General features: G+C 36.1%; 1 protein-coding gene across 9 annotated transcripts in view; it reads left to right on the forward strand.

Moving 5' to 3' along the window:
* REPS1 (RALBP1 associated Eps domain containing 1) overlaps positions 1 to 24,031 on the forward strand; it is a 78,381-nt gene that overhangs the window by 21,703 nt on the left and 32,647 nt on the right. For 8 of the 9 annotated variants that reach the window (XM_032274614.1, XM_032274617.1, XM_032274621.1 and 5 more), the window contains exons 2-8: positions 12,893 to 13,016; positions 15,409 to 15,605; positions 15,735 to 15,888; positions 16,476 to 16,600; positions 17,086 to 17,248; positions 17,523 to 17,586; positions 19,627 to 19,781. In XM_032274614.1, coding sequence (XP_032130505.1) covers positions 12,893 to 13,016; positions 15,409 to 15,605; positions 15,735 to 15,888; positions 16,476 to 16,600; positions 17,086 to 17,248; positions 17,523 to 17,586; positions 19,627 to 19,781 — 982 coding nt within the window. The remainder of the gene's footprint in view (positions 1 to 12,892; positions 13,017 to 15,408; positions 15,606 to 15,734; positions 15,889 to 16,475; positions 16,601 to 17,085; positions 17,249 to 17,522; positions 17,587 to 19,626; positions 19,782 to 24,031) is intronic. The other variant, XM_032274618.1, reaches the window with a different exon arrangement.

Consider the following 24,031-nt stretch of genomic DNA (forward strand, 5'->3'; position numbering starts at 1 on the left):
GTCTTCAGACTTCCCTGGCATTGAACCCTAACTCTGCCACTTACTAGCCTCAATTTTCTTTCCTGTGAACTGGGAATCATGCTAGCCAACGTTAGAGGATTGTTCTGAGCATTAAGTAGAATAACAAGTATAAACACTCCTAATAATAGGTTCTTGCTGTAATTGTTTTCTCCTTTATTGTAAGATGTGAATCTTCATTACAACAATTCCCATGTTACTTAAGCTAGTGAGTCAGAATTGTGGGGCCTAGTCTAACAAGTTAGTAGAACAATAGAAGTTATAGTGACTGGCTAGCCAGTGTTGTACTTTTATAGGTAGGTCAAACTAGGCTTTTAAGCCTCCAAACAATGTAGCATGCCCACTGACTCAGTTCCATTTACACTGAAGAATTTTTACAAAAATGAAAGCAGTAGAATAAACTTCTCATTTTTAATCTGTTAATAACTGAATAGGGAAGATCCTAAGTTTGATTACATTTTATATTAAACTCATGCATAAAATTTCATTTTGGAGAGGATATTGGTAGCTTATCTCAGTGTTATGTATAGTTCCAGTGCATTCGTCATTGCATCTTTTGAGGTTTTTTGTTTTGTGATTCAGCTCATGTATTCAGGTGCATACATGTAATTGGGCGTCTACTTGACTTTGGTCTTTTCTCACCTGGAATAAGAAGTAACTTCCTTGTACCTTTATCGTTCTTAGCATTCCCTGAAGCCTCATTATGAGCATAGGAATAGAGAGCCTCCCTATGCGCTTAACTACTCATGCTGTCACTATGTGCTAGGCACTGTGGAAAATAAAAACATGCTTCAGGACTTTTTGAGGGTACTTCTCCTGAGGAAGCCGACGTTATTCTGGCAGAAAGACCAGGTACAGCATGTCATGGTGGAAAAAGAAAGACATACATTTGAATTATAACTCTGCCCTCCATTGGGCCCTCTGGCCATAGGTGAGTTCCTTTTCTCTTTTTTCCTCTGTAAAATGATAATACCAATTCTACTCCATTATTTTTAAGAATTAGATGGGAATACCTTGAGTGTTCAGCATTGTGTATCCTTGATAAATGTTGACCTCCCCCCATAATTGTATATTTGGAAGTAAACATAGATGCTCATATAATTTGCTCCTTGGAGAGTTCTTTGGGTCCTTATAGAAGAACTATTCTTGTTTTATAGTATTAAAAACTTATTTCTGTTTCTAAGCCTATGGCATGCAAGCCAAAAGGGCAACAACTAGGGACTGCTGATAGAGCAAAAAATGATAGTTTGGCAACAAGAAAAAAGTCACAGATTATTACAAAGAACAAAACAAAAACTCTGTTAATAGTGTTATTTAATTATGTGAAAGAGAAGCATTCTACTTTTTTAAAAGGCCCTGAATACATAATTGCAGTATAGAACAATGTACTAATATGTTTCCAAAATCTGCATTGTCAAAAATATATATGCTTTTATTCTCACTCATAAGTGGGAGTTTAACCCTGAGAACACTGGACACAGGGAGGGGAACAATACACACCAGGGCCTGTTGGGGATTGGGGGATGAGGGGAGGGAACTTACAGGATGGGTCAACAGGTGCAGCAAGCCACCATGGCACACATATAACCTATGTGACAAGCCTGCATGTTCTGCACATGTATCCTGGAACTTAAAGTAAAATGGTTTTCATAAAAATAAATTCTGCTCATGGTTTTAAAAAAATCAAATAGTAAAAATGGGTTTCATAAAAGTAATTTCTGCTCATGGTTTAAAAAAATCAAATCGACCACAAGAACTTACAATAAAAAGCAGCAATGTCCTCTACTGTTCCCTTTCCTATGTTACTTAATGTTTTCTGCAAAAAGCACTTCAAAGTTATTAAACTCTTTCTTCAGTAATTACTTCCATATCTCTTAAAACCCCAATTTATCTAGGTTATAGACATTATCCAAATATAAACAATAAATGAAGATTTCATTCAAGTTGCTTCTCTGTATTCCCTCAAATTTCATGTCAGGTTCTCTGTTACTTGGTAAACTTTCCTTACTTCTCATCCTGTTAACACTTTTCTAAGTTGAGAATGTGAACCAATGCCTTTTCCTTTCATCTTTCTTATACTTCTCCCTGTTGGTTTCTTAACAGTACTTTCACATATTTAATATTAATAGCATTTATATTGTTCTGTAACCATAATTAATTGTTTAATATGTTTTGACTTCAGGTTGAATCTAAAAGTTGAAAATGAACCAATAAAATTCATGTGCTGACTATATAAATATTTTCACAGCAGAGCCAAGTATTCAGTATTGTACTATGATTACAGCTTTTCCCCTGGGGTTTCTTAACTGTCTTTCCTTTTTTTCTCAGTGTTTGCCTTAATAGCCGTTGAGTTCTTTCTTTTTCCTGAAAGCTTCCTCCTGGAGACTTCTGGCGTTGTACTTTGATCCGGACTAGTTGCTGTGTAGACCATTGCAGAGCTGACATCCTGCAACTTTATTTCTTTGCTTTCTTGGCATGTCTCTACTTTTTCCTGGATGCTCCATCTTCACATTTTGCTGAATGACATCCTTCAATATTTTTCCAAGAATGGGTTCTTAGGAGATAAACTTTTAAAAATTTCTGGCTGGTTGAAAGTGTCCATTCTTTCCATGATCTTGATGATAGCTTGGATATAGAATTCTAGGTGGAAAACAATTTTTTTCTTTGAACCTTCTGGATATTGCTTTATTGTTTTCTAATATTCAGTGTTACTGCTAAGTCTATTGAAATTCCTTTCTCTCACTGCTATTCTGGATCCTTTTAGGATCTTTGTTTTCTCCTTGCTGTTCTGAAGTTCACAGTAATGTGTTTAGGAATTTTTTTCCCATTGGTTTGAACACACAATGGAGCTTTACAATCTGAAAACATGTGTCCTTTAGCTTTGGGCAAAACCTCTTATTTTAATTATGTACTCTTCTGTTTTCTCTGTATTCTTTGTAGACCTTATTTTAATTAAAATTTGGTCCTTCTAGATGAAATTTTTTTTTTTGTATTTTTTCTAATTTACCTTTAATCTTCCTACTCTGGAGATATTTTTCACATTTTTATCGTCTAATACTTCTATTGAGCTTTGTATATTTCAAGATATCTTGTTCTCTGATTGTTCTTTTAATGTAGTATCTTGTTGTCCTTTTACCAATGGAGTATTTTCTAAAATTTGTCCGAGGCTACACGCTAGAGCATTAAGGTTCTTTCCGTGTGTGTGTGTGTGTGTGTGTGTGTGTGTGTGTGTGTGTGTGTGTATTTTCTGTTTGTAAATTTGGCAGTCTATTTTAACTTTATAGGCTTTCCCTAGGTGCTTATTGATCTTTGGTAAGCTGTTCATATTTAAAGATGAGGCAATAGAAAAACTGACTTAAGTTCTGTGTACTTGGGTATAGCTTATCTTTTTTTCCACGGGGTGGGAAATAGCTTCTTAAAAGGCAGTCTTAGTTTAGGTGGGCTGGGTCCGGTACTGATTCTTAATTGGAATTGGTAAATTTTGGAAAGACTTAACAGGGGCAACAGCAGCTGTCTATACCAACTGTCCTAGTTTTTCTCTAGTATTTTATTCTTTTAGATACATTTCCCAGTGCTTGTTTGTCTGCTTGCTTTTGTTTGGAGGGTAGGGTCTGGTTGCTAGTACCTGTGAGAAGCAGTAGAGATGTGATCATTCTCTGTCCCAGTCCCATCCCTAATCATACCTAGCATTTCTGGGTGAGTCTGGATTTTGTTGGGCATATTGGTTTTTCTCCATGAGTATTCTTGACACTCATTTCTTCCACCTTACTTCATTACTCATTATTCTGTTTTCTAAATGTAAGAGTTTATTGAAATTTTCTGTCAGCTAACTTCCCCTTTATTATTGTGGGTTTATTCCCTTACTGTCATTTCAATGAGAGTCCTGAAAGGAGAGCAAGTAAAATCCTGGGCTCAGAGTGTCGTCTTAAACCAGAAGTTGCAAATACTTAGGAAGACATGAGAGCATCCTATTATTTTAGAAGGCTTTCTATCAGAAATTGTAACATTCATTTTAGTGCTTATAGGCATAAACTCTTGGCTCTCAAGAAAATGTGGTTTTCAAGAATGACTTAGTCTTTGAAGTTTCTGACTATATAAAGTCCACTATGATCAGGGAAGTAAATGGAAAGTAATAATGATATTTCTGGACCAGATAATTGTTGAAGTGTTTTTTGAATACAGTTTTCCTTGAATGCTCACAGCAACTGAATGAGATAGTGTATTATATTATTTTCCTCAGTTAACATATGAGGAAACTGAGGCACAGTAAATTTGAGTTCTTGCTCAAGTACTATATGAATGGCATAAACCATGATTTTCTAGCTGTGTTGATCTGTACAGGTGTTACATGAACTACAGTCTATCTTTTTTCCTAGAAGTTAGTGGCTTTTTGGTAAATATTGTGGAATGAAACATTTAGAAAAGAAGTCAATACTGACTTCTCTAGGCTAATATTCCTTGGTAAAGCCAGTAAAGTTAAGGAAAACAAATAACTTCCCTCTCTATTCTCAGACCACACAGCCTTTACTTTAAGTTTAACCAGGATTTAAGATGTAATTGTCACTCATAGTTTTTAGTACTTCACTGTTGTTTACTTACACACACACACACACACACACACACACACACACACTTACTTTTAAAAAAAGACAGGGTTTCATTCTGTTGCCCAGGCTGAACTCCTGGACTCAAGCGATCTTCCCACCTCAGCTTCCCCAGTAGCTAGCACTACAGATATGCCATCACGCCCAGCGCGCGCGCACACACACATATGTGTGTCTGTGTGTGTGTGTGTGTGTGTGTATGTATTGTAGAAACAAGGTCTCACCACATTGCCCTGGCTGATCTTGAAATGGTGGCCTCAAGCAATCCTCCTGCCTCAGCCTCTCAAAATATTGGGATTACAGGTGTGACCCATCATACCTGGTGGACTATATTATATATTTAAAGCATATTCCATTTCTAGAGATTTTTTTCTATAGTTGTACAAGTGCACAAAGATGTGCACAAAAATGTTTACGATATTATTTGTAATAGAACACTGGAAAAAAACTAAATATCCATCAGTAGGGGATTGGTTAATTTGTGATAGGCACATCCATCCACACGACAAAATATTTTATTAAAAAAATGAGATGTATATGTGTTAGAAACAAATTTTCAGTGCTGCAAAAGAAATAGCACTTGAACATAAATCTTTTCAGCAAGGCAAATTTACTTCTATAGAAGAGTGCATCTTGTGGATGGAGCAGTGGTGACAGCACCATGAACAAAGGAGAGCAGAGGTTTTTATTCCTAATGCAGTGGGTTTCCACTGCTGTGTCTTGTTTCCATTGGCTGGAACTGGACCACATAATGGCTAATTTGAAGGATGCAGGGAGGGGGGTTATACTGGCAGGAAGGACAGTTTCGGAGGGAGGAACTGTCACAGCAGGAGGGGTAATTTGCAGAGTGAGTGGAATGTGGGTCCTATAGATGCAGACTGGCAGGGAAGTTGCTTACTGAGACCAGGGCGGGGAGACACAGATTAAGGAAGTCTGGCCTTGAAAGCAGGAAACAAAGAAAAAGGAAACTTAAACAAGCTAAACCTTTGAAGAACTTCTTACTGTATTTAACAATGTGGATAAGGAAAGATCTTTGGGTAATGTATGAAAAAATCATGTACAGTGACCCTACTTGTGTAAGATTTATGTATTATGTGCTTATGTGTTTGTATACATGTAGAAAAAAATTAGAATATATGAAAGGAAGTGTTACTGTAAGTTTACCAATGTGGTGGCTTTATTAAAAGTTGCTTTCAGATTTATATTGCATAGCTAATAGGATACCTTGGGATTAAAAAGTTAACCTGTCTTATGTAATCACCTTTTTAGAATTTTATTTAAAAGAATTGATCAATAATTGTACATATTCTGGGATGCATAGTGATGTTTCAAATATATAATGTGAGCTTGTCCAGCCTGCAGCCCAACACAAATTTGTAAACTTTTTTTTTTTTTTTTAAAGGGGGACAGATGGAAACAGAAGACAAGGCAACTGTTTCCACCTGTAATCTTTTTGGATTTTCCATTTTATTTTATTTTATTTTATTTTTTAAAAGGAAAAAAAAGAAAGAAAAAATGAAAGAAAGAGAGAAAGGAAAAAAAAGAATGAAGGAAAGGAAGAAAGAGGAAGAGGAAGAGAGAACAGGAGCATTGCTTTATTGCCCAGGCTAGAATACAGTCTAAAAATGGGTATTGAAAACCTCTTTTATGCCAATAATTGTGCTTAATAATGGAGACAGAAAAAAGTTTTTTTTTAACTTCCATATAGGAGTTTAAATTTGTAAACTTTTTTAAAACATCATGAGATGTTTTTAAATCTCATCAGCTGTCATTAGTTTTAGTGTATTTTATATGTGGCCCAAGACAGTTCTTCTTCCAGTGTGACCCAGGGAAACCAAAAGATTGGACCCCCCCAATAATAATGTATGGTGATAAAATCAGGGTAATTAGTATATCCATCATCTCAAACATTTATCATTTCTTTGTGTCAGGAACATTCAATATCCTCCTTCTAGCTATGTGAAACTATATATTATTAACTGTGGTCATCCTAGAATGGTAGACCTTATTCCTCCCTTCTGTCTACCCTTCCTAGCCTCTGGTATACTATGTTTTCCTTTTTACTTCTATGAGATCAACTGTTTTGTGTTTTTTTTAAACTTCCATATATGAGTTTAACTTTCTGTTACCGGCTTTTATTTCACCTAACATAATGTCCTCCAGTTCCATCCATGTTGCCATGAATGACAGGATTTCATTCTTTTTTATGGCTGTATAGTATTCCATGGTGTGTATTATATAGCACATTTTCTTTATCCATTCATCTGTTGTTGGACACCTGGGTTAATTTCGTATCTTGGCTCTTGTGAATAGTGCCACAGTAAACATGGGCATGCATTGCCTCTCTGACGTAATGATTTCCTTTCCTTTGGATAAATTCTCAGTAGTAGGATTGCTGGATCATATGGTAGTTCTAGTCATAGCTTTTTGAGGGACCTCATAGTGTTCTTCAAATAGTTTGCATTCCCACCAACTGAATTGGTTCCCTTTTTTCTGCATCCTTGCCAGCATTTTGATTTTTTGTTTGTTTTTTTGATAACAGCCAAACTACCTGAGGTGAGATGGTACCTCATTGTGGCTTTGATTTGCATTTCCCTGATGATTAGTAGTGGTGAGCATTTTTTCATATATTTGTTGACAATGTCTGACGTCCTTTGAGAAATGTCTTTAAAGATCATTTGCCCATTTTTAAATCAGATTTTTTTTTTTTTTTTTTTTGCTTTTGCTTTTGAGATATTTCAGCTCCTTATACATTTTAGGTATTAATCTGTTGGATGGTTAGTGTCCAGATACTTTCTCCCTTTCTGTAGTTTGTCTTTTACTCTGTTGATTGCATTCTTTGCTGTGCAGAAGTTTGATACAATCCCATTTGTTTATTTTTGCTTTTGTTGCCTCTGCTTTCGAGATCTTTTTTATAAAGTATTTGCCCACACTGATGTACTGAAGCATTTCCTATATGTTTTCTTCTAGTAGTTTTATTATTTTGGATGTTATGTTTAGGTATTTGTCCATTTTGAGTTGATTTTTATATAGGGTGAGAGGTAGGCATCTAATTTTATTCATATAATATATAATTCATATGGATATCCAGTTTTCCCAGCACTGTTTATTGAAGAGGCTGTCCTTTCCTCAATGAGTGTTCCTGGTACCTTTGTCAAAAATCAGTTGGCTGTAGGCTGAGGGCAGTGGCTCATGCCTATAAACCTAGCACTTCGGGAGGTTGAGGCAGGCAGAGCACTTGAGATCAGGAGGTCAAGACCAGCCTGGCCAACTTGGTGAAACCCCATCTCTATTAAAAATACAAAAATTAGCCAGGTGTGTTGGTGGATGCCTGTAATCCCAGCTAATCAGGAGGCTGAGGCAGGAGAATCGCTTGAACCTGGTGGGGTGTGGGGGTGGATGTTGCAGTGAGCCTAGATCATGCCATTGCACTCCAGCCTGGGAAACAAGAGTGAAACTCTGTCTCAAGAAATATATATATGTTAATTGGCTGTAGATATGTAGATTAATTTCTGGGTTCTCTTTTCTGTTCCATTCATCTATGTGTCTGTGTTTATGCCTGTATCATGCTGTTTTGGTTACTGGAGCTTCATAGTATATTTTGAGTTCTGGTAGTGCGATACCTCCAGCTTTGTTCTTTTTGTTTAGGACTGCTTTGGCTATTTGGGGTCTTCTGTGGTTCCATACAAATGTTAGGATTTTTTTTTTCCTCTGAAAAATGTCTTTGGTATTTTGATAGAAATTGCGTTAAATCTGTAGATTGCTTTAGATCGTATTCTCATTTGAACAATATTAATTTTTCAATTCATGAACATAGGATGTTTTTTCATTTGCTTGTATTCTCTTCATTTTCTTTTGTCAGTGTTTTGGGGTTTTCCTTGCAGACATCTTTCACCAACTTGGTTAAATTATTCCTAAGTTTGTGGGTTCTTTTGTAGCTATTGTAAATGGTGTTGTCATTTTGATTTCTTTTTAAGCTACTTTGTGGTTTGTGTATAGAAATGCCACTGATTTTTGTATGTTGGTTTTGTATCTTGCAACTTTACTGAACTTGTTTATCAGATCTGAGAGTTTTTTGGTAGAGTCTTTAGATTTTTCCATTTATATAAAATCATTTCATCTGCAAACAGGGACAGTTTGACTTCTTCCTTTCAAACAGTTTGAATGCCCTTTCTTTCTCTTACCTAACTGCCCTTGCTTGGAGGAATTGTTATGTCTGATGGAGAATATAGGGACTTTTAATTCTATATCCTTAACTACCATTTTATTTATTTTACCTGAGCATGTACATTTTATAATGTTAACAAAACAAAGCATAGTAGTTTTCAGTAATGATCAGTATTATAGCAGTAATCACTAACTGGCCTTTGGTGATTTAGATTTCCTTGGTGAGTTAGAAATCTAATGGGAGTAGTTTGGGAATCTATATCCTAACAGATGTTTCAAGTGGTCCCCATGGTCAGATAACTATGCTAGAGAAAGAGTGAACTGCATACAAATACGCGTAATTAAGATTAAGAGGAAGTTATCATAGAAAGGAAATTTTAAAAATGAGACTGCTTTGAATGGTGCTTATCTAAGAAATTATAAAATTTGGAGATGATAAATGATTCTCTAGGAAATTATCAAATCTTAGAGATAGAAAACATGGTTTATTTCAAATAGAATGGAAGAAACTGAGAAACATATGAGAGCTACTGCCTCACCTGTATTACAGATGAATTATTTCAAATCATCATGAAACACATTAATTCCTAATAATTTAAGTATTTCAGAGAAGAGAGAAAAAAGTAGTTTGCTAGTTCTGCTGAAAAAGCCAATATAACACCAACTCCAAAGCATGGCAAAGATTATATATGCTTTAAAATTTAATTGTTGTAAGACTGTGGTTAAAATATTTTATAAATATTATTTGGAAAGTAATACACCATGTTTAAATGAAATTCATTCCAGGAATCAAAGAATGGTTCTGTGTTAGGAAATCTGTTAATGTAATTACTAATATCAGTGGACCAGAGAAAAACTATGATATTTAGTTTTCTGCCCAAAATCGAGATATGATAAAATTAACATCTTTATGTGGTTTTTGAAAATATAAAATCCAAAACAAGATTCTTAACAGAACTAGCCTAATAGTTTCTTTAACAAAGGTGTTGGCAGAGTGTTAGCCAGTATCATACTTAATGTTAAAACACTAGAAATGATCTTGTTCAAGTTTGGAACAAAACCATAAATGAGTTGCTGCCCCATGTAAAATCTCAGTTTATTCTGACAAATGATTCTTAGGATTATTTAGAAGAATAAGTATATGAGAGAAATTTCTAAACAGGAAAAAATTGAGGGGTGGACTAATCCTATCAGATATTTAAATATTTTGAAGCTAAAGTAACTAAAACACAGGTTGCAGGTCCAGGAATAGCATACAAAACTGTAATATAAGGAGCCCAGAAATAAGCACATATAAATATAGGAGTGGCTTTTCAAGTTAATGGAGAAAAGATGAATTTTTAAATAAATGGTTAACTTTTTCTTTTTTGTTGGTGGGAGGGCGACAGAGTCTTGCTCCGTTCCCCAAGCTGAAGTGAAGTAGCACCATCATAGCTCACTGCAGCCTCGCTAGAGCTCCTAGGCAAAAGTGATCCTCCCACCTCAGCCTCCTGAGTAGTTGGGACTACAGGCATGTGTCACCACATCCAGCTACTTTTAAATTTAATTTAGTTTTTTATGTAAGTGAGGTCTCACCATGTTGCCAGGGCCGGTCTTGAACTCCTGGCCTCAAGCAGTCTTCCTACCTTGGCCTTCAGAGTGTTCGGATTACAGGCATGAGCCACTGCACCTGGCCTCAGTAGTTAACTATTGAGGAGGATCAAAAAGATACTTAATTTGCTTCTCATTCCAATTCCAGTTTGGTCAGACTTGTATGTTTTCAATATTAATCATAGACATTCTAGAAGAAAACATATATAAAGACCTTTCTTTCTAAGTACAGCAAACCCAAAAGTCCTAAAGGGGTAAATGACAAACTTGTATAAAAATTGGTAAATTCTGTACCAACAAAACAGCTTTTTAAAAAAATTTTTTAAAGACAGGGTTTCACCATGTTGGTCAGGCTGGTCTTGAACTCCCGACCTTAGGTGGTCCGCCTACCTTGGCCTCCAAAGTGCTTGGATTACAGGCGTGAGCCACCACGCCTGGCCCCCAAAACAGCTTTTTATGAAAAACAGATAATTTGGAAAACAACATGTACAATATGATCTGGCTTCTGCCTAAGTCATCCATCAGCTCCATATACACACTTAGAGCTACATTCCGGTCTTTCCTTCATGAGAGTGCTCAGTAAATAGTCATTGATTAAATGAATTAATTCCATGACAGCTTGCAGTTCAACATCTATAATGTAATAAAACTTTTTTTTTTTTTTTTGGAACCGCAGTTTCAGTCTGTCATCCAGTCTGGAGGGCAGTGGCGCTATCTTGGCTCACTGCAACCTCCACCCCCAGGGTTCAAGTGAACCTCCCACCTCAGCCTCCTAAGTAGTTGGAATTACTAGTGCGCACCACCACACCTGGCTAATTTTGTATCTTAGTAGAGTTGGGTTTCACTGTGTTGACCAGACTGGTCCTGCAGTCTTGACCTCAAGTGATCTGCCTGCCTTGGCCTCCCAAAGTGCTGTGATTACACGTGTGAGCCATCACCCCCAGCCATAATAAAACTTCTTAAAATGAATAAAGACTAACAATCCATTTAAAGTTGGGCAAGTCAGGAAAAGAAATGTAAATGGCTAACAAATATAAAACTTTTAATAAATATCAATTAAAACAACATTGAGATTCTGTCTCCCTTCTTGAACACTACCTCCTCGTTTCTATCCATTTACCTGATATCTTCCTGAAATGTCAACAAACTACATACTGTGATCTCCTTTTAGGTCTTCCCTTTGTCTAGCATATACCTGCCATGTGTTAGATGCATTGTTATGTAAACAGAAGTATCTAAGATGTGTAATGACCCTCTAAGAGGTGTCAAGTGGGAAGAAAAGGGTAGAGGATTGGAGCTGTGTAGTGTAGCCTTCCTATTTTAATTCTCCTTTTCTCCTCATAGTTCCCTTAATGGTATTAACCTGCCTCTTTATTCTCTTTGCCCTTTTAAATTTCTTCAGAAGAACATGCCCCTTAGTGGCAGGAACAGGAGCTTATTCATAACAGTGCTGGTCAGTCAGCAAAAACGACTCTTTTTTGTGCATGTAAACAAATGGTTATTATTGTTGTGACACAATAACTTAATCATTAATAGGTGCTTTTTTTTTTTTTTTTTTTTTTTTTTTTTTTTTTTTTTTTTTTTTTTGGAAGTTCTATGATCACTTTTCTTCAGACTTAATGCCACAGCATCTCAGATACCTTATCTTCCCTTGAATGTTTTGGAAAAATAGACTAAAACTGCTGTCTCTATACAAAAAGTGGTATTATTTGAAACGATGCAACAGGGATGCCTAGTGCTTATTTTAAGATAACATTGTAATATCTGTATAGTAGAAATCTCCAGCTTTTAGAGTTATAATTTTGTAATCTGAAATCCTTTTTTTGAATCTAATATTTACTTGTGCTAGCAAGTCTAGAAATGCTTGTTGAAAGACTGGAATGATTAATGTAGATCCTTGAACACTTTCATGCTTTAAAAAAAAAGACAAATTTTGTTTGTTTTAAAGAAGAGTAGTGTAACCATGTTAAATACATTTGGAAAATAAAAGGGAAACATCCGACTCAATCTCACTTAAAAAACTGTGGTAGACTTTAATAGTTTTCAAATTTGTATTTGTGTGGTAAAAATTATATATCTTTCTCTTCTTCCCCACTCGATATATCCTTAGCATTTTACCATGTTGTTATATCATTTAAAGGCTACCACTTTAAAAGGCTGCATAATAGACTCTTAGTCACATGATCCTATTTTATGTGCAGTGCTTATGAAGAAGAGTGGGTGGTACGTTGTTTCTTTAAGAATGTGACTCGTAACAAAAAATAATTATTTTAAGAAAATTGCTAATCATATGGATTTTGATAAATAGGAAAATGATGACCTTCTTATTGTAAAGCAGTGACTTTTTGTTTCTAAACATATGAACCTGAAATTTGAGGAAGTTAGTTGTCAGTTGAAAGAATTATACCATCTATTAGATATTTTGAGACGTTACAAACCAGTTGGGTAGCTGCTTATTTTTGAAGGGAGAATTTTGTTGTGAATCTTAATGTTAACATTATGTTCTTTTATAGATCATGGAGCTTTGTGGTGCAACAAGACTTGGTTATTTTGGAAGAAGCCAGTTCTACATTGCTTTGAAACTTGTAGCTGTTGCCCAGTCTGGTTTCCCTTTAAGAGTGGAAAGTATAAATACAGGTAAATATGGAGTACACTAGTAACTGAAAGAAAATAGGCTTCTATTACAAATGAAGTCAAGTCAATAGAACTCTTGTGTCTTTCTGGTTTTATAATGGCTTGTGTGACCTTGAGTGAAGTGTCATGACTTTATTTCCACTACCTTGCATTTCTCACTTGAAAACATTAGAAAAATACGTCTATTGGCCAGGTGCAGTGGCTCAGGCCTGTAATCCCAGCACTTTGGGAGTCTGAAACGGGTGGATCATCAGAGGTCAGGAGTTTGAGACTAGCCTGACCAACATGTGAAACCTCATCTCCACTAAAAATACAAAATTAGCCAGGTATGGTGGCATATACCTGTAATCCCAGCCGGAGGCTCAGGCAAGGGAATTGCTTGAACCTGGGAGGTGGAGGTTGCGGTGATCCGAGATGCTCCATTGCACTCCACCCTGAGCAACAGCAAAACTCCGTCTCAAAAAAAAAAAGTCTATCTTCTATTATGGCATAGTATATGTACTTCATCCATATTTGACTGTATTCACTGTTGAAATGGCAATTTTTTAAAGAATTACTAAAAGTTGTTTAAAAATATTTTAGGTGAATAGTTTTATTAAGGTAAATAATAAATTATAGCTACTGTCTTCGTATATAGCTTCCCTATTTTCTTCATTTCTAATAAAACAACATTATACTTTGTATTTTTTGTTTGGGAAGACTTTGGAGGCTCCAGTTAAAGAAGTAACGGTTAACCTAAACTTTCTGGTTGATAGAGACAGTATTAAAATATTGGCAGACTAAAATCTAGTTATAGACATCTGACCAAGTTACAAGTTTGTATAAGTCTGTTTTTACACTGCTATAAAGAAATCCTTGAGACTGGGTAATGTATAAACAAAAGAGGTTTAATTGACTCACTTCCACATGGCTCAGGAGGCCACAGGAAACCTACAATAACAAGAGAGGTTTAATTGACTCATGTCCACATGGCTAGGGAGGCCACAGGAAATCTACAATCGTGGCAGAAGGTGGAGGGAAAGCAAGGCACATCTTACACTGCCTCAGGAGAGAGAGAGCGAGAGCGAGCAAGGGGGAACTGCTACAGACATTTAAACTATGAGATCTCATTAGAACTCACTCTCATGGGAAACCGCCCCCCGTGATCTAATCACCTCCCATGTGGGAATTACAATTTGAGATGAGATTTGGGTGGGAACACAGAGCCAAACAATATCAAAGTATTACATCAGATAATTTGTTTTCAAGTATTTAGTGGCTTGTTGATATGAAAGAAGATAGAAATTCTGTAAAGATAGGCATTTAAATGCAGGGGGTTCTTTTGTTTTCATAGAGTAAAGGGGAAAAACAAAAATTAAGATTTTAAAAATCTGTGAATTACAGAAAAATTTTTGTAAAAATTCTGTAAATAACGTAATTTGTAGAAATAGTTTTAAGTATCATTTTAGTTTATTGGTCGATGGAGGTTTTCATTGTGGACCTCTAGTTTGCCACACATCATTCTTCTAGTGTTGGGAGTTTACATTCTTTTCAGGTAATTTTGAATTCTTTTACATGTATATTGAATAAGCTTAATAGTTTCCCTCCTTCATATGGAGGTTCTAAAGAGAGACGAAGGTAATCATGTAATGGAGGTAAGTACACTTTCCTCTGAAATAATTCTGCACCTGTATTTGTTCTGGGCTAAAAGTATGACTTAACGATTACTTGAAGAATTTCTCAGTCTTTCATCTTTCTCCTGTATTTGAAATTGAATTGTAGAATATCTGACTGTAGGAGAGCCATAAGCCAGACTACTGTGGATAGATAGAATACTCTGTACCATGTTTTTGGTAGGTGAACAGTAAGATACGTTTAGGAATTTCTGCCATGAAAATTTGTAAATCTAGTCTCAGACTTAGTGACATTTCTGTGTTTTACTTAGAGCTCTAAAATCTTACTTTAGAGGCCCAGTGTGAGTAGAAGCAGCCTAGGCTTTGGGGTCTAACTGACCTAGGTTTATATCCTAACTGTCAGTCACTACGAGCATGAGCTTGGCATCACAGAGTCTCAGCTGCCTTATCTGTAAATAGGGGCTTTGCAGGGGTACTGTGGTTACTAGGTGAAATAAATATTCAATGACAAGTATAGGGCCAAACATATGTAGACATTTAATGTAGCTATTGTTATCACTCATTAGAAGGACAATTTGGTTTTATTATTTCTTTCTAGGTAAGAGTCTCCCTAAATAATGTAAGGGAGATGATGGTCCAAATTTTGTGGTGATAGACATTTTGTGCCTGTTGTTTTTGTATCCGTTTCACAAAAATTCTAATACCTAATTCATGTCTTACTTTAGTTTTTAATGTATGTGTCCTTTTTTATTTTAAAGTAATAATTATTTTTTGGTTAACAGTCAAGGACCTTCCTCTGCCAAGATTTGTTGCTTCAAAGAATGAACAGGAATCTCGCCATGCAGCCTCATATTCTTCAGATTCTGAAAATCAAGGGTCATATTCTGGTGTAATTCCCCCACCACCTGGCAGGGGGCAAGTGAAAAAGGGATCCGTAACCCATGATACGGTTCAGCCTCGTACATCTGCAGATGCACAGGTAATCACATGCATGTAAATATTAGCAGTAGATGCCCTCTGCAAATGCTTACACTAAAACGTTTATAGCAACCTTAATAATTAAAATGTCTCCTTAAAATTAAAATTTAAAAATAATATTCTTTTCTAGGAACCTGCATCCCCAGTAGTTTCACCACAGCAATCTCCACCAACTTCTCCACACACATGGAGAAAGCACAGCCGTCATCCCAGCGGTGGGAATAGTGAGAGGCCTCTTGCGGGATCTGGGCCATTTTGGTCTCCCTTTGGTGAAGCACAGTCAGGTATTTAGAGATTGATTGATTGATTGATTAGAGTGTCATTGTGTTGCCCAGGCTGGTCTTGCACCCCTGGGTTCAAATGATCCTCCTGCCTCAGCCTCCTGAGTAGGTGGGGATGATAGGCTTGTGCCACAGAACCTGGCTTAGAGATTTTTTTTAAGTAACAATTATTTAGGATTGTAAATTGTAGGAAACTTGATAATATTTCTTCAAGAGTGGCCTCCAAGACAGTTTTTAATTGTAAGTTAAGTTAAATAGAAGCAAAAACCAACTATGGAAATTTTTAAGTGAATACATTGCTTTGAAAAGTGGTAATTGCACTTACGGATACCAGATTCTCTAAAGGTATAAAATAAATAATTATTTCCCAGAATATTATGTATATATTATATAAATTTTATTAGTATTGACAAGGAGAGCACAAAATAATTGAAAAGATTTAAATGAGGTATAATTTGTAATTGAACAGAAAAGATTCCATTTTGGAAATTGTTAGATTTCTGCAGAGTTAGAGTTTGAAAGAAAACTTCCTGGTAACGTAAGTTTTTTCTTCAAACATGAGTCAGCATGTTTACCCATTCTCCTTATAGGTTCTGCTGGTGGTGATGCAGTGTGGTCAGGGCATTCCCCACCTCCACCTCAAGAAAACTGGGTCAGTTTTGCAGATACTCCACCAACCAGTACTCTTTTAACCATGCATCCTGCTTCTGTCCAGGTGTGACATTTTATTGGTATTGCATTTTTATTTGCTTCATTCAAAGTATTGCTGCAGTCATTGTTTTTATATTTTGCTGTTGCGGATTTTATAAATGCAAATTCACTCATTTATTTAAAAAAAACAAAATTCTGCTCTGTGCATTTCAAGTCTGTTATCATTGGAATGTTTCAGCTGATTTTATTTCTGTTTCTGATTTCCTAGTGAAGTTTTGAAAGGTTTCTGCATCTGGAAATATATATGCTTGGCTTTCTTAGCACATTTTCATAACTTTCTGTTGCTTACATAATTGCTATCATTCTACACATTTCTGTAATCACTGTGCAAAAACATATCCAATAATCTGACTGTAACAGATATGTGGTTTTACATTTTAAATGTCCACAAAAAGCAAGTTTTACTTTCAAAGATAAATAACCTAGCAATCTTGGTCCATATAGTCATGTAGGTAGATACTATACTGAGGAAAAAATGTTTCATTACAGGACCAGACAACAGTACGAACTGTAGCATCAGCTACAACTGCCATTGAAATTCGTAGGCAATCCAGTAGTTATGATGATCCCTGGAAAATAACAGATGAACAAAGACAGTATTATGTAAATCAGTTTAAAACCATTCAGCCTGATCTAAACGGATTTATTCCAGGTGAGTTTTTGAAAACAGAAGTTCTTCTAGATGGGACAGGACAGTCTCAATTTCATAATCCCAGAGACATTGTTTTATTGGTCATAGATTTTAATTATACAAGATAATTATCAAATAATTTTCTAAAAATTTATAATCACTGGGGGCCAAAAACATGACATAATTCACATATTAAAAATATCTTTCCCCAATTGAAAAAGTCTTAAGACTCATATTCTGTTCATGGATCCGTAAGTTCAGAATAACATTAAACAACACTGTTTTAATATTTCAGGATCTGCAGCTAAAGAGTTTTTTACAAAATCAAAACTTCCTATTCTTGAACTTTCTCATATTTGGTAAGTGTGGTATATCATTAGTTGGGTAACTGGGTTGCTTCCAAGGAGTTTCTAATAGATAGATTTTAGAGCCCTAAAAAATAAACGACTAACCCCTTCTAGAATGTTGTCAACTTAGTATGGCCTTACAATAGCCAGCTTCTCTCTTATTCTGCAGAAAAAGAAATAAGTGATACTGACAAAGTAGTACTTTATAAAGAGCTCAAATTCTTTAAGCTGTATCAGGTGTTTTTTTGTTGCTAGTGTAATGCGTGAGATAAAAGTTAGTTTGCACATACATGATTGTATTATCCCATTTGTTTTTTTCATCAAGTTTAGTAAGTCCTGTACCATGCCATAAGATTAGGAATGGTGTTAGCTTCCATTTAAACAGAGACTGAGAATAGCTGTATTGGAATATTGTTGAAATTGGCCATAGAACACAAAGTGCAATCACAAAAAAAGCAGCTGGGCTGGGCGCAATGGCTCACGCCTGTAATCTTTGCACTTTGGGAGGCCGAGGCAGGCAGATTGCGTGAGCCCAGGAGTTTGAGACTAGCCTGGGCAACATGGTGAAACCCTGCCTCTACTAACAATACAAAAAATTACCTGGGTGTGGTGGCGCATGCCTGTAATCCCAACTGTTGGGGAGGCTGAGGCATGAGAATCGCTTAAACCTGTTAGGTGGAGGTTGCAGTGAACTGAGATTGTGCCATTTCACTCCAGCCAGGGTGACAGAATGAGACTGTCTTAAAAAAGAAAAAGGCTGGGTGTGGTGGCTCACCCCTGTAATTCCTGCACTTTGAGAGGCCAAGGCACACGGATTGCTTGAGCCCAGGAGTTCAAGACCAGCTTGAGCAACATGGCGAAACCCTGTCTCTACAAAACATAAAATTAGCAAGATGTGGTGGTGCATGCCTGTAGTCCTGGCTACTTGGGAGGCTTACGTGGGAGGATTGCTTGAGTCCAGCAGGCAGAGTTTGCAGTGAGCTGAGATCATGCCATAGCACTCTAGCCTGGGCAACACAGCAAGACTCTGTCTCAAAAACAAATAAATGGTTATCAGATAAATATAAATGTTAATTCCTCTGTATATCAATGTGTTTCTCTACATTCTAAATCATTTTTAATAGGTTTTTGGTACCATGGCATGCTGTAGTACGAGGTAGGTAGATAACACCTAAAACTGAAAACTCAAAAACTAGTAATATTATGTATGCTATTTATAGTTTAAGGCAATAAAGACAAAAGTGGTTGTCTGTGTAGCTAGGAAAGGGTATAGACAGCAAGGTGGAGAGGCTGTATTTTTGTTTTAAACCTTGCAATTCTACTCAATGATTTAAAATACATACATGTTGGCCAAGTGCAGTGGCTCACGCCTGTAATCCCAACACTTTGGGAGACTGAGGTGGGTGGATCACTTGAGGTCTGTAGTTCAAGACCAGCCTGGCCAACATGGTGAAAACCCATCTCTACTAAAAATATAAAAATTAGCCAGGTGTGGTGGTGCATGCCTATAATTCCAGCTACTCAGGAGGCTGAAGCAAGGAAATCACTTGAACCCAGAAAGTGGAGGTTGCAGTGAGCAGAGATCATGCTGTTGCACTCCAGCCTGGGCCATAGCAAGACTCTGTGTCAAAAAAATAAAAATGAAAAATGAGATAAAGTACATACATGTTGAATTTTGATAACATAAAAACATTTTTAAGATGTCACTAACTTACTACATATGCCTTCTAAAAATGCATGTGAGTTATAGGTCATTGTTTTTGGTGACCTTAATTATTGGGGCCACTTTTTAGAGAATTTCAAACACACAGGAAAGTTTAAAGAAAAGTACCATAAACACTCATATGCCGCCACCTAGATTCTGCAGTTAACATCTTGCTACATTTGCTGTGTTACACATCTTTTCGTGTATGGGAGTTTTAGAATTACTGATTTTTTACAGTTTCTCATGGAAAATATTTCTCTTGCTTTTTTTTTTTTTTTTTTTTTTTTTGAGAAATACAAGGATCCAAAGTGAAATGTGATTATATTCACAATAAACTTCTCTTCTAGGGAACTCTCAGACTTTGATAAAGATGGTGCATTGACACTGGATGAGTTTTGTGCTGCTTTTCATCTGGTGGTTGCTAGGAAGAATGGCTATGATTTACCAGAAAAACTTCCTGAAAGCTTAATGCCCAAACTGATTGATTTGGAAGATTCAGCAGGTAAGATTGGGAGCTGAAGAGAGCTGTTTGCATGCCTTGATAAATATAATGCTTGATTCTGAAAGAATCAAGATAGAGGTCAACCTTAGCTTAGCAGCTTAGATATTTCATCAAGTGTACATAGATTTGTCATCAGAATAGGATATCTGAGCTAAACTTGGATTTGTCTTATTCACTCTACTTTAAAAAATAAAGACAAGTAATATGTACCACCATTTCACCTTTATACTTGTGACTTGCTGAGATTTGAAGAGCATTTCATTGTCTTACTTTGCTATTCTTTAATTGTGATATATATTATATCAAGTGGGTAAAGTAGCCCACCTTCATTATAAACATTTTTCTCTTTAACACATCTTAATTTGTTGAAGAGAAATCACTTAGTTCATCATTAGACCTTTATAGCTGTGAGCATTTTCCTTTAAAATGCCAAGCTCTCTTCTGCAGACTCTAAAGAAATCTTGACTTTTGTGTTTGATTTTAGACAGTGCTGTGTTGTTAGTAAGAATGCTAAATGTTCATATTTATTGGGACCTTTTTTTTTGTGAGACGGAGTCTCGCTCTGTTTCCAGGCTGGAGTGCAGTGGCGAGATGCTGGCCCACTGCAACCTCCGCCTCCTGGGTTTAAGTGATTCTCCTGCCTCAGCCTCCTGCGTACTGGGACTACGGGTGCGTGCCACCACACCCAGCTAATTTTTGTAATTTTAGTAGTAATGGGATTTCACCATGTTGGCCAGGATGGTCTCGATCCTTTGACCTTGTGATTCGCCCTCCTCGGCCTCCCAAAGTGCTGGGATTACAGGTGTGAACCACCATGCCCGGCCTGGACCTTTCTTTAAAAAGAAAAAGAAAATCAGGGCCTAAAAATTAGTAAATTTTTCTTAAATTCTGAGCAAATAAAAGGAAATCTAATGTTTAATTCTTAATGAGCCTAATTAAAATAAATTATTGTCTTCAGTGTTTCTATCTAAACTGTCTTTTGGAGATGACGATGGAAGGAATTTTATACTTTTAAAGGGGAAGTTAAAATAGAATTTGTCTCTGAAAGGGGCATTTATCTATCAGGCAGTATGTCTTTAAAAATGTACATGGGTCTGACTTAGTAGTCTAAATTACACAGAAGGAATCAGATGCATGGATTTACTGTCACAAAGAAAACAGTCTCATTGGAGTACACAATCTGAGTGTTCTTCTAGTTTTGCTAGTGTGATTTTGGGAAAATTCTGATCATTTACTGTATTTTCCCCTTCTGTTTCTCCACCCGAAATGTGGATTTGATGCCATTTACATTTCAGGACCTGAATTGCACACTGATACTCTATCAACCAGTAGGTTGATTCTAAAAATATAGCATTGATTTTAATTTTTTAAGCAAATTTTTCTATGATAATCCTAGGATTTTAGGATCATTTCAGGTAGTTGTGAAGTGTCATCCTCTAACTTGAGCTGAAAGCTAAGTATCTTCATTACGTAATTTTGCTCCAAAGTACTTTGATTTACCTACTTAAGAAATAATAGCAACATCTTTGTTGTTTGCACTATGATAGTAACCAAAAGAAGAAAATGTGGTAACTTCACACTTTCAGTATCACTGATTTAAAAATTGTACTTGTAACTACAGCTTTTATATGACTTCAAGCCTTTGAAAACTGATAGCAAAATAATACAAGAAAATAATTTAAACAAAGTTTAATCTGTTGTAGGTGATTTTGTAGAGGCTTGTCTGATTCTGTCGTCTGTTATATTCATTGATGACTCTGGCTTTTGCATTTATTTAATGGGTTTCTTTTTCCTTTAATGTAAATAAAAATCAAGCTCTTTGTAAATTTGATCTATAAGGTGATGGTTCAAGAAGTTTTTTTCTGGGCATTTCTCTTTTTGTCTCATTTTACACCTGTTATATCTGTTTAACAAAGAGAGACTGATTTTATTGCCTGTTTATATCTGTGTAGTATTGTTCTAAATATAATTGTAAACGTATCACAGTCCCAGATTGTTTTTTCCCCCTCCCAACATATGGTTTTCTGACCAAACTTACTGTAAACATAGGGATCACACAGTATTACACTGAAATCTGCTTTACATATTTACAAATGATAAATTTTGGAATTCTGTTGATTCTGGGATGAGCCAATATAAATTATCATTTTTTTTTCACCTATCATAAACCTGAGATTCACATGACAAAAAGTCCTTTGAGTATAGAAGTTATCTTGTGACACTGTGGGTCAGTCATAAAAATCATTGTAAAAATAGCTGTGTTTTTAAAGGTCACAGTTAAGAGCGTAATACTCAAATAGTTTCTTTTCACTGATAATATAATTTATTATAAATAATCCCTCTGTGGAGCCTTTCTGACTATGGCAGAGGCGGTTTCTCTCTTTTCTGATCTCTCATAGCATCTTCTACATGCTAATTACTGAAACATACCACACTAGATCCTGTTTGCCCCCCCCCTTCTATCACTATACTCTGAATTCCTTGAAACAAGGGAAGTGTATCATATTTATTGTAGTATGCTCAAAACCTATCACCTTGCCAGGCACTGCACTAATACTGGATAAATTAATTCTGTATGTATGCCATTTTCAAAGAAAGGTATCTTCTAGACATTTTCCTACCTTTGAAAATATAGTGATTTGTTATACTCCATTTATGATGTTGGAACATACTAAAGCATTAGTTCTACAAATATTCTGTACTTATACAGTTTAACTCTTAAAAGCAAATAGATGGTGAGCAGTGGTCACTTGAGTTACAACTCCTTGGAGTAACATGCTAAGCTTTCTATAGACATGAAAACATGAGTGACTAAATGTGTAGTTTTTTCCCAAAATTACTTGAACAGGTATACAGGGTTAAATCATAGATAAAATAGAACTATTAAGGATTATAGGTAGAAGCACTTCTGTAGACCTGAATTAGAATATTTAATAAATAACATCAGCACTGAATTTGTCACCTAAAATAAATAGAAAGGGAAACTTGATGTTTGTTGTCTTATAGAAGAAAGCATACAAAAATTCATCTGTAGAATGAGCTTTCTGAAGCTGAACTGAAGAATATTTATCAGAATGTTTGTCTTCTTAAAAAAAAAAAAAAAGAAGAAGAAGAAGATTGGCCAGGAGCTGTGGCTCACGCCTGTAATCTCAGCATTTTGGCAGGCCGGGGCGGATGGATCACGGGGTCAGGAGATTGAGACCTTCCTGGCTAACACAGTGGTGAAACCCTATCTCTACTAAAAATACAAAAAAATTAACTGGGCGCGGTAGCAGGTGCCTATAGTCCCAGCTACTCGGAAGGCTGAGGCAGGAGAATCGCTTGAACCCAAGAGGCAGAGGTTGCAGTGAGCCAAGATGACACCACTGCATTCCAGCCTGGGTGGCAGAGAACGACTCCATCTCAAAATAATGAATAAATAATAAAAGATTAAGATGGACCTGCTACAAACAGGTTGAGGTGCTATACATTTTAATGTCCAAAGAATCTTCTCCTTTGAAGCACAGTTGCAATCTTACGTGGACTTTGTGATTGTTTGATACATATCTTTCTCTAGAAAGATACGTAGACTAGAGCCTTCTAGGAAGGTAGGAACTGGATCAATTTTGTTCATTGTATCTCAGTGCCTGGCAGGGTGCAAATTGAGTATAGGAATAGACAGACATTCAGATTGTTGAAATGATTAAGTGACTGAGCCAATGATTTTTAACTGTTTTCTAGCTCTACACCGCACTGCTAACATATGCAACTTGGCAATCTCTGTCTGAGATGCTGAAAGAAGGAAAGGGATGTGAGCTCCCTGTCTACATCTCCTTCTGCATGATCACTACTTTACACAGTAGATTTGGGCACATGTTTCATTGCTGTTTATAAGGTGCATTGCATGGATCCACAATCTCTAAAACTATTTCCAACATGAATTTTTTTTAAGCCAGAGAAGAGAAGGCACATGGGTCTTTCCATGAATAGTTTACTAGAAACCGTGTAAATTCAGATTTGAGACTACCTTGGTGCAAGTAAATTACCGTTGGGAGTTTCTCTTACATTCATCCATAAATTTTTACCATATATATATAAAAACCTACACACAGGTATTGGTGTATATACAGATACAATCATACTATACATCCTTGATTTTTTTTTTTCTTATAATGTTGGACATGTTTTTACTTTATTATTGATGCGCTTTGGCCGTGTCCCCACCTAGATCTCATCTTGAATTCTCACGTGTTGTGGGAGAGACCTGGTGG

Source organism: Sapajus apella, unplaced genomic scaffold (genome assembly GCF_009761245.1).
Source record: "Sapajus apella isolate SASKATOON/1434 unplaced genomic scaffold, GSC_monkey_1.0 scaffold6, whole genome shotgun sequence".
Lineage (NCBI taxonomy): Eukaryota > Metazoa > Chordata > Mammalia > Primates > Cebidae > Sapajus > Sapajus apella.